The sequence below is a fragment of the Amblyomma mixtum genome, chromosome 1 (assembly GCF_055824585.1).
Source record: "Amblyomma mixtum isolate Tamu chromosome 1, ASM5582458v1, whole genome shotgun sequence".
Classification (NCBI taxonomy): domain Eukaryota; kingdom Metazoa; phylum Arthropoda; class Arachnida; order Ixodida; family Ixodidae; genus Amblyomma; species Amblyomma mixtum.
Genome location: NC_143012.1, coordinates 11,574,838 through 11,586,830, shown reverse-complemented (window position 1 = coordinate 11,586,830; position 11,993 = coordinate 11,574,838). Strand labels below are relative to the sequence as shown.

Below are 11,993 nucleotides of genomic sequence, written 5' to 3'. Positions count from 1 at the left end.
AAAACAGCGACCTTACTTTTTTCACTCAAACAAGGCTTGCACACAGATCCCACATTACACCTAAACCAAACCGAACTGCCTTTAAAAAATGAACACAAATTTCTAGGCATCACCTTCGACAAAAAACTTACTTTCCTGCCTCACATAAACGCACTGAAAAAGGAAGCGTCGCTATCACTGAATATACTGAAAGTCCTTTCACGCAAACACTGGGGTTCTGATTGGGTATGCCTTCTACACATTTATCGCTCTATAGTACGTTCCGTTTTAGACTATGGTTGCATAGTGTATGGATCAGCAAGGCCGTCATACTTGAAGCGACTGGACCCTGTGCACAATTTGGGTTTGCGTCTTTCAACTGGTGCTTACAGGACATCACCCATAAAAAGCCTGTATGTAGAAACCAATGAACCACCACATGCAGACAGAAGAACGATGCTCACATGCTCATACATTTTAAAGATCCGTTCCCAGCCTAAACACCTCTGTTACCCACTCGTTACAAAGTGCCCATCTCGAACACTATTTACCAACAAACCTCTAGCAATCAGACCACTCCTTCTCCGCTTTGAAGAGAAATGCCAAGAACTAGACATAATGAACACATTGCCTAATATTGCCTGCAAACCTGATCCACTCCCGTCTTGGTACTGCCTACCATCTGTGTGCGACTTCACATTAACACAATTTCAGAAGAAACATACACCGCATGAACAGATATTGCAAGAGTATTTAGCACTAAACGAAAAATACGGAGAATAAGAAGCATTTTATACTGATGGATCAAAATCAGCACAATATGTCGGAAGTGCTGTGGTTCAGACTAATTGGGAAAAAACAGTACGGCTACCTGAGTGTGCATCCATTTTCACCGCCGAGTGTTACGCAGTCTCGGTGGCGGTAGAAAAAGTAATAAATGAGAACATTCAGAACAGTATCATTTACACTGATTCTCTTAGCATACTAACCTCACTTCACCATAGAAATGCAGTGACACCACTAATTGGTGACATCATACACAACATAACAAGCGCCACAATACAGGGACAAGACATAAAATTTTGCTGGGTTCCCAGTCACATCGGAATCACTGGCAATGAGAAGGCAGATGAATGTGCTGGAAAAGCTCGGAACAAAGAAATAAAGAAAGTGTACATTCCCTACAAAGATGGTATGAAGTTGGTGCAGTGCAAATTAAGAAATAAATGGCAGTCGCAATGGAATATCGAAAGAAATAATAAGCTACATTTAGTAAAACCCATTCTAGACGAATGGAAATCTTGCTCACACCAAAAACGATTCAGCGAAGTTATTTTATGCCGTCTCCGTATTGGACACACACATCTCACCCACAACTTCCTGCTAACAAACAAAGACAAACCTGTTTGCGAGCAATGCGGACATGAACTTACTGTAAACCACATACTACTATCATGCACAAAACTTGAATCATTAAGGAAAAAATATTTTGCTACATTTTACAAAGAACATATCCCATTTCATCCAGCGTTGATTTTAGCTGAACATGCACCCGTTAGTATACTTGATGTTTTTAGCTTTTTAAGGGAAGCTGGTGTTCTTCAATAGCTGTAATGTTCTGACCCTGTGCTTCTCTACTTAGAACGATACACCTCAGCCACTTTCTCAGTCCTGAGAAGGAGGCTGAGGTTTTTATCTGAGTTGTTGGGAGCCTCGAGATCCTTGCCAAGCCAAGGATGTCCACGGAGGTTAACCAACTTTTAAAAGCTTCTGCAAACAGCCATTTCTAAAAAGTTTGTATTTAATCAGCCAGGTAATAAAGATAACTTTTAGGCCCTTTACACCACCGTTTTTATCAACTTTGTTTTCACACTCTGCTCAAGCCAATTTTTCCATACCTTGTTCTTGGCGCATGATAGCCTTAGCCGCTTATGCGCCAATAAACCGAACACAACACAACACATTTTTGTAGTTGCCTTTGTGGTTGACGAAATGTTGTGTATGTCCATCCCCAAGTGTGTATACAATATGATTAGTGGTTTTTTGTAAATGCAATCTTAACACCTCTTCGTCAAAATAATTCCAACCTTTTAGTAGTGTATGACGGCCAGATGATAGCTTTGCGCAGACTGAGTTGATGTGCGCTTGCTAATTCAAGTGGTTGTCTATTATTATGCCAAGGTACTTGAATGAACCAACCCTTTCAAGTTCAGAATTCTTCATTTTATTTTAATATTTGAAGTGACTAATCTACACCGGTAGTGGATCACCATGCATTTGATTTTTTTCTCGTTCAGAGCTAGTTTATTTTGCACGAACCAGTGAGACATATTAGATAGTTCTGCATTGATTTATGCGCTACGTTTTTGCTGATTCTACTTGTGCCAACAGTTATTGCTAACAGTAACCTTTACCTTTGAAACTTGAATACATTTATTATTCTAATGATCTAAAACTTCTCTTTTGTCATAACCAAGAGGACGGCAGCAATCGTGCAAACATTGTGAAAAATGGCCAGAGGCTGCCAAAGTGAGATCCTTGCCTTAGGGATTGGCTACTGGCCGGAACCTATCGTGAGATTGTGGTGGAAATGAAAAGATCTTGCCTTGTATATTGTAAGAATCGGGCACTGTAGCATCGAAGAAATCAGAAGTTACAATACTTATCTGACTTTGAAAGACGCATAAAACATACTGAAGTGCTGTCCTGCGGTGAAAGCTATGCATTATTGATGTATTCCACCACGTGACCACATTGGTGAAATATAACTCATTTGTTGCTATGTGCACAGCATTTTTTTTTCTTTCAGGATTGTTGGTCATACTTTATAGTAGCTTACCTTCTCTCCAATATGCCCTTCAATAGCAACACTCTCTTCGCATCTTAGATGAAGAGCTTCAAGGCAGTGTTTCTAGATGGTGCCAGCATTTTTACTTTCTTGGTTGATTTCGAAGGAGCTCAAATGTTTGAGGCTTGTGTATTGTGCGATGTCAGTGCCTCTTAGAGAACCCCAGGTGGTCGAAATTATTTAGAGCCCTCCAATACGATGTCCCTTATAGCCTGAGTTGCTTTGAGACGTTAAACCCCATAAACCATAAACCAATTTCTTGGTTTAAGCGGTAACCAAGTTCCTCAAAAGTTGCCGTCATAAGGCATACACTACTCTGCTGCAACAACCTTGGGTGTATAAACTGCAGTGAACTCTAAAGTTGTAATTAATGTCTGGCAGCTGGAACTATATTAATTTTTAGTTGGTCATGTTTGCCAGCATGCAATCACCATTCTGCTCACTGATCATAGTTTCCAGCATCAGGACACATAAAGCAGTAGTGTCCATTGATTGAAAAATTCTCAGTAAAAGTTTTCTTCAGTATTCCTATCAAAACTGTTTTCTAATCGAGCACTATAGACAGGCTTCCGCGGTGCAGAAAAAGTGGGGTGCTTCAGATTCAATTGTCGGTCTCTTTTAAGACTATATATCTGGTAATCATGAATGGCAGTTTACCAATATCCCTCAAGACAAAAGTATGCAACACCTGTATCTTACCGGCACTCACCTACGGGAAAGAAACATGGAGACTAACGAAAAGGGTTCAGCTTAAGTTAAGGAGAACACAGCGAGTTATGGAAAGAAAAAATGATAGGTGCAACATTAAGCGACTGGAAGCGGTCAGTGGGTGAGGAAACAAACGTGGGTTAGTGACATCCTAGACGAAATCAAGAGGAAGAAATAGGCTTGGGCAGGGCATGTAATGCGAAGGCAAGATAACCGCTGGTCCTTAAAGGTGATGGAGTGGATCAGGGGGCGGCAGCATAGCAGAAGGCGGCAGGAAGTTAAATGGGTGGATGAGATTAATAAGTTTGCTGGGATATAGGGGCTGCAGTTGCCAAGGGACAGGGTTAATTGGAGAGACATGGGAGAGTCTTTTGCCCTGCAGTAGGCGTAGTCAGTTTGATGATGATGATAAGTTGGGCCTGTAAGCAAACAAACAGAACAAAGGCACTGACTTTGCTCTGCCATCATTTTAGCAACCGGCACGCACTAATGTCATCTTGCACCAGTGCTGTTGAGCTCAACAAATGCCCTCGTATTGGATGTTTTAGCTAAGCATGCAAAAACGGAGTAGTAGAAGAGCAGACAGCGGAATGCTGCACATGAGGAATGATCATTTGCAGAATTAAATAACTTTAACGGCTGAGAAAAGCAACTCATTTGGCAAACATGTTCTTGGTGAAGCTTGTCGTTTAGGGATAGACTAGATTCATTTATTATAAGACATCAGAACTTACTTGGGTTAGTTCGAAGATTTGAAAGCAAGTTGGCAGACTGTAATTTTACTTTGCCTAGTCTCTTTCCTATCATGTTGAGTGTTTTCAGAAAGGCAGACTCTCACTATTCTGCCAGCGGTGCTGCGCTGCTACTAGCAAATGCACTTCTTGGAATCAGTAAGATCAGCAGTATTATTTTATTGGTAGTATTTTTAAAACAAGATTACTGGCTCTCAGGTGTTTAGTCTCGGATTCTCTCTCATCATTTCCACTGTACGCAACCTGAGTAGTGCGGCAGTCTTGTCCACGCAGTTGCACAGAGTTACAGTACTAATTGTATAGCTTGTTCTCGACATCACGGTTTACAGACACTATCTACCACAAGAAAGGGAGGCTATCGTATCAAAGAATAGGGTTTCAAATTATTCTGCCGCATTTTTCAACTGTGGCTATGCTGGTTTTGTTCTGCAAGTTGTTTGCACCGTTGCATTTTGCAGGCATCAAAACCAATGTACGCAACCCAAAGAGTACACAAGCTACCAGGGGGAGGATCTTTGGAAGCCACTGCTGCCAGGGATTGCAGCCTGAACAGCTTGAAATTGCACATCCGGTGATCTCAGATTGCGGTGGCGGTGCACAAAGTGGGGCATGTCAGACGCTGCCTTGTTGCTGCCTAGAGCACAACCACATCACTGCATCGACTAATATCTTGGTGTGGGCTACTCAGGGATTCATCATGGAAAGTGGCAGCATAAAACAATCGGGCACAAAGATGACAAAACATGCACGACAGGACAAGTGCTCAACTACCAACTGAACCTACCTACCAGCCTACTGATTCTCCTTATTCGTCCCCGTTTCTTTTGCGCTGCCATTTTCCGTGACCCATCACTGCAACATGAACAAAGGATGTCATCAGACATTCCACGTGTGATATTGTGTGTAGATGTAGCATGAGGAAGCCTTGTGATCCAGTACGTTACAGTACATGATGTTGCACATTTTCTCTATCTTCTGTATTTTTTTCTGAACTGAGTACACAAAGTAAAACACCTCCAGTAGAAAAAGTGTCTGTTGTGTGGCTGTGCATTTTGTGCATCATACTAGATCTTGCTTTTTGTGCTGTAGTTTCACTGCTGTAGGTCTTGGGATTTCATTGTGATGCCCCATCCTTTAATTTTATTTCCTTGTCTCATTATTTTACTGCTTATTATTTCTTTATGCTTTTTCATGCAACTTTCATATAAAGTGAGCTCTGAAAAGTGGTAGTAATATATTTTTTTGTTATGCAGCCAGATATTCTTGGATAAATATTAACCTCTACTGCTTTACCTGATGTCCACCGAAGCATTTTGTTCATGTGCTCCTGATTCCATGTGCTGGTAGCAAAGATAGTCTAGTCTGGTTCATTGTGTTGTGGTAGTAGTGATTTATGCTTACTTTTAGTCCTGTGCATTTCATTGGCGACACTGCTGACAGAAAATTGTTTGTAATCTTACTTAAATTACTCTTTATTTTTTTTCAGAACACCAGACCGCATCACGCTAGGCTTAGCAGAAAAGTGTTATCTTTGCAATAGGTTTTCTTTTAGTTCGCTATCTTGACATTCAGAGCTCATGCTTGTGTTTTAGTTATTTCTTCATTGCATAGCAGCTGGGTAGTATCAACCTGCATGTAATTTTCATCAGATAGCTTTCTTTTTTCTGGCACTGTAAGAAAGAATTGATTCCTTACATTTTCTTGCGAACAGCAGTACAATTATTTGCTTTGTTGGTACAATAAACGGAACAAGGTAGCCCGCAAAGCATACACTCAGAAATGATACTTGAGATGATACTGTGTGCCATTGCAAATATCCTGAATATTTTATTTTCTTTCGTGACAGCTTACCTTAACTTACTATTGAGCATTTGGCTACATTTCTAGAAAGGAAACTTGTCCTTCAGCAGTGTTTCTCCAGTACTTTCTTAAAGGCGTTCTTTCAATGTGCACGGTAATTACGGTTGTAGCTTTATTATGCAGATTGAATGCTGTCTTTACCAGTGTACATTGCCAAGGGTCAAAGCTCACTCACATTCATTTATTCATGAAAAACTGTTGGGCAGACTTGCAACATCCCAGCCTTAAAACTATGGATCATACATGCACTTTGCCCCACAATAGCTCCAGTTTTTAAGTTGGTTACAGAGTGTGCCCACTGCTTTAAATAATAAATCAAAAGCTAAAACATCCCTCCAACTGCATGCATATTTATAAGTAGGATATTTTCTAGAAAGCTGAGTTTTTTTTTTTTTTTTAAGATCAACCTGTTTACCCTGACAGTAAACATGTTAGCTTCAATATTGTATGCCTTTTAGATTAATAGGTTTCTGGCTTCACCACTGAAAACTGTGACACATGCAGGGGCGTCCGCAGAACTTTTTCCAGGGGGTTGCACCCGATGGCCGGGTATGAGGGAGGCGGTAGGTTAGCACCAAAAAGGAACTACTTGTGGTTTGAAGTGCGCACATGAAACAAAAATTAGCAGCAGCAAATTAGTGCTAGGCTTGGAGAACAAACATTGGAATTTATTAATGAACAAAGAATTGAACTCAATAAGCAAAATCCGATAAGTTAATATCACCTAAATGTGCTAATCAAGCTGTGTAGTTGTTTTCTGCTAGTGCATAAATAATATTTGCAATTCCAGGGGGGTGCAACCGCCCCCCCTTGCCCCCCCTTCCGGACGCCCATGGACACATGTGGTCTCGCATTTCATTGAAAATCCCCTGCCTTTCTTGCTGCAGGTCTGGACAAAGCTGATCCCGAGCATGGTATCTTGCCTGGGGAAAACTTGCACGATGGCAGCACCCATATGCAGCACACGATGCCAAGTCCTTGCAGCACCGCTGAAAACCACCAAGGTGAACACACCAGCCAGCAGCTGTATCAGTCCAGCCACAGCAGCAGGGGCTTCGCGAAGGAAACCCTCCTAGAGCCTCACCTTATCACCCACATGGGTGATCATCCCTACCAGTGCGACCACTGTGAAAGCAGGTTTGCTCAAAAGAGCAACCTCATTGTACACCTTCGTACCCACACGGGTGAGCGTCCGTATCAGTGCAACCACTGTGGAAATAGCTTTGTTTGCAAGAGCCACCTGGTGAGACACCTTCGTACCCACACGGGTGAGCGTCCGTATCAGTGTGACCACTGTGAAAAGAGCTTTTCTCAAAGGGGAACTCTGTTGGCACACCTTCGCACTCACACGGGTGATCGTCCATACAAGTGTGACCAATGCGGGTGCTGCTTTGCTCAAAAGGTCACCCTTACAGACCACCTTTTTACCCACACGGGTGAGCGTCCCCATCAGTGCAACCACTGTAAAAGCAGCTTTGCTCGAAAGAAATCTTTGTTGGCACACCTTCGCACTCACACGGGTGAGCGTCCATACCAGTGTAACCACTGCGGGAGCAGCTTTGCTCTCAAGAGCACCCTGAAGGACCACATTCGTACCCACACGGGTGAGCGGCCACACAAGTGCGACTACTGCGGGCGCAGCTTTTCATTTAGAGCGACCTTATCGGAACATGTTCGCGACCACTTGGGTGAGAAGCCATACAAGTGCCAGCTTTGCCCCATGGTCTTTGCCCGGAATGCAGCCCTGGCAAAGCATGTGCGGGCGCACAAGAGGGAAAAACCACATCAGTGTCAGTTCTGCTCAGTGGCATTCAAGGAAAAGTACCATTTAAAACGCCATGAAATCACACAACACTCTCAGAATACCACAGTTTTATGAAGGTTTGTTGCTTATTTCCTAACATTAGATGTGAGAGCCATTGCTAGCTTACCTATCTAGATTACGTTATCCACGTTACAAAAAGTATACAACTTTACATGGCCTCAACTTACATAGGCAGAAAGCACTTTTGTCAGGTCCTTCCTCCTGATCATAAGAAGCATGATAATACCGAGGTAATGCTTTGATTGACTGGGACTGGCATGGCATGTGCGCATGGCATCACTTATTAGATTTAACAGATTATTATTAATATTAGTTTATTAGAACAGCAAGATTTATAGTTGTGTGTATAATATAGTAAAAGCTTGGTAATTCAGATTTCAAGGAACTAGAAAAAATTTAATCTATCAAACATCCTCGAAAGAAACTAAAAGCTGCTTGCATCACAGCAAATATACTTGGTGAAAGATTGGGCAGTGGTCGCCTGCTATTGAGGTGAAAACAGAGCAACAATGATTTTTTTTGACATTTCAGGCAATGCATTTCGCGGGAAATCTGCCGGGAGCATTGAGGCAGAGCTGCATGAAAATAGAAAGGGCCTCCTTGTCGGGCGTGTGTGGTTAACTGTGCAGCATTGAATTCATGTTTGGTTGGGACTATTTTGACATTTTCATCCCATTCGTAGAGGCAGCTTCCCTTCAGGAGCCCATTCGAATGATCCAGTGCTAGGTCTATAGCGTCCAAGTTTGCGGGCGTCTGACACTGTACATTTACACTGGCATTATCCGGAGTTTCCTAATTGACTTAATTAACGAGTGTTAGCTGTGCGCATTGCTGACGATTTCTTGGCCATGCACCGGCAAAAGCATATGTGGGTGAAGGAAAATTGGGTTTTTAAAGCGACCGTCACTTTTGAAGGCGAGTTTTTGGCACGCGCTTACAAATCCGTACAGTAGTGTAAAAGAATTTTTCTTTTTTTGCGTTTAATACCTCGAGTAAAGTCTGTTCTCATATTGATGCAAAAACAGTGCAGACATCACAAGCACACAGAAAGAAAAAACGAGACACAGCGCTGTGTCTCGTCTTCCCTTTCTGCATCCTTGTGAAGTTTTGTGCTGTTTTGAGTTGTGATGAACAACCAACAAGCTTGAGATGTGTTCAAGTTATTCATCTTTTCATGCTTGTGTCATGGCCATGTTATTGGAGACCACGGCAGGGACACAAAGATGCATTTGTCGCATTTGCTGGCAGGTTTCGCGAGTGTTCTGTTTGTTTAAATTTTTAAAAAAATTATGAGGGAAGTTATGTCGCACGATTCCTGGTTAACCTTTGTCAAATTGCCATCTCTATAAATTTGGCGTAGTTTTGTTACAAGTCGTGTCCTCAGCATTGTCAGTCTTGACAAAGCTGATTTAGATTAGCTGACAGAGTTTTGCATTACTGCCACAGCAGCAGTTGTTTTATTGTATTTTACCCTAGTGGCTTAGTGACATTGAAGCATTCCTACAGCGAGCTCTCATACATGTTGTTCTTATCAAAACTTATGGAACTTGCTTTGGCGACTGCATTTATGGGGTGACCATTACATGAAAATATTTGATATTTATAACAGCTTGTGGAGTTAGAGTTGTTGAAAACAGAGTTTGATGGAGCACTTACCCATTTACGAGGGGGGACCCAAAAGAAACCGGATTTTTTGCATAAAAACTTTATTTATTAACTCTTGCAGAAAACTCCTTCAGTCACCTTTAAAGTACTCTCCATGAAATGCGATGCACTCGTCAAGTCTTTTTTCCTACTGTTTGAAGCATCTCTGGAACTCTTCAAATTTGATATCGTCCAGTGCCCTTTGCGAAGTGGTTTGTACGGCCTCCACATAACCAAAACGCTTCCCTTTTATAATTTTCTTTATTCTAGGAAAGCAAAAAAAGTCGCACGGGGCTAGGTCTGGTGAATATGGAGGGTGGGGAACGACAGTCTATCCCCGAGAGGCCAAATAGTGGGTCACTCGTAAGGCCATGTGTGCGGGGGCGTTGTCGTGATGAAGGAAGCAGTCACCTGATCGCCAAAGTTCCGGGCGTTTCCTCCGCACATCCTCTCAGATCATTGTCTTCACATTCGACTTCATCTGTCTTGCTTTTTTTGGTCTCGGAGAGTTGGGAGACTTAAACTGGCTTGACGCTTGCTTAGTTTCTGGGTCATACCCGTGACCCCAACCATCATCACCTGTAACGACTGGCCAAGAAGTCTGGATCACTTGAAAATCTTTTTTTAAATCTCGGCTCAAATTCAATCGAATGTTCTTTTGATCCTGTGTGAGAATACGAGGAACAAATTTAGCGGAAACACGTCTCATTTGCAACTGCTCAGTCAAAATTCGCTGACTTGAGCTCCAACTCACACCTGTCTCTTCTGAAATTTGGTCGATCGTGAAACGACGATCTTTGTTCATTTTTTGACGGATTTTTTCAACGTTTTCATCGTTTCGAGACGTTTGGTCTTCGACTCTCATCTCACCACGTTTGAAGCGCCCAAATCACTCGAAAACCTGTGTGCTGCTCATAGCATCCTCCTTATTAAAACCCTGTTGCAACATTTGGTGAGCTTCAGTCGCCGATTTTTCAAGCAGGAAACAAAACTTCAAACACACTCTTTGTTCCAAACACACTCTTTGTTCTTTTAAATTTGCCATAAAGATTTCTCAGGCGGGACAAAATGACTGCAAGCGAAACACAACACTACGCTCAAATGTTTGCCTACAAACTTATGTCGTCTGCACAGCTGTTTCGTGAAGGTCTCTACTAACCCCATCTAGCGGTAGAACTCTCTACTACGTCTACGAATGGCAGCGCGCTCTCAGTTCGGTTTGTTTTGGGTCCCCCCTCGTACATTGAGCAATTCAGCTAGTATATGTTGGGAGCTGCAACACTACATTTGCTCTTTCATAATGCTGGTCAGCTCGCAAGTGGTTGCTGTTTGAGAATATTTTTCACTTGTAACCATGTGTTGTAATTTTCAGAATTTGTGGTGAAATGAATAAAATTTTCTTTCCGGCCATACAGTGTAAAAGGATGGTGTAGCCACAAAGAAAGAGGCTATTGGCAGCTTGGTGAGGCAGCTGCCTCAACTTATGATGGCTGTGGAAGCACATCGTAGACATGTAAAGCAGTGTCATTTGGCATAGAAGGTAAATTAGATGCCTGTGGGTTTGGTTATGAGGTGTGCATATTATTTCTGTATATGCATCGAAGGAGTGGTTTACAAATACTTCTGAGTGGTAGAGTTCATTTGTTATGTGCATTGGCTTCATCAAAGGAGACTGTGCCACTACAGTTTTCTAGCTTTCAAGGCTGGTCATACTTAACGTTCCTCGCTGACGCCCGAAATGCCAACAGTTAAGCTGCTTTAAGAACAGGATATAACTAATCGACATTAAAGGTTTCTAGGCAACTAGTGGCAGGTAGGCCTTCTCGTCATCAGATTCTTGGCAGCCGGGCAGTGCACTTATTTCGCATACAGTGGCTTCATCTGTGTGTGACATTGTGTTGCCATCTTCATAATGCACACCAGCAAAGTCACCTGAGGTGAAATCATGTCCAGCCTTCTGTGCATCAACAGTACTTTGCTACAAATTCACGTGCATTCAATTATGCATATGTTCAAGAGTGTTCTCAGTCGTCGTTAAGCCCGTACAGCATGCTTTACGGAAGCAATTCCTGATGCACTGCACAGTCAGTCCTACCGCATGGCCTTGGTAATTTCCATAGCAATGAGCAGAGATATCTAAACCAGAACATTGCTATCTGGTGTTTGAATTGGTATCAGTACGAGTTTGATGATGCACTGTTTATAGGACACCTTGGGCTCATGAAAGACACCCATGTCCAGTGGCTGTACCTTGCACTTGGCATTTGGTGGCAAGAACTGTTTCATCACAGATAGAGAAAGCAACATGTTGTGCCTTGCAAAGTTGTCAAGCAGGAGTTGGAGCTCGTATTGGTTTAACGATGGCACACGACGAGCA

General features: G+C 42.4%; 1 protein-coding gene across 1 annotated transcript; it reads left to right on the top strand.

Moving 5' to 3' along the window:
• The first annotated feature begins 564 nt into the window (after positions 1-564).
• LOC149365459 (uncharacterized) lies at positions 565-11,026 on the top strand. The gene is made up of 2 exons (XM_089542741.1): positions 565-4,858; positions 7,035-11,026. Exon 2 carries the CDS (start codon positions 7,103-7,105, stop codon positions 8,024-8,026), a length of 924 nt encoding a protein of 307 aa, XP_089398867.1. The 5' UTR covers positions 565-4,858; positions 7,035-7,102; the 3' UTR covers positions 8,027-11,026.
• The last annotated feature ends 967 nt before the right edge of the window (positions 11,027-11,993 follow it).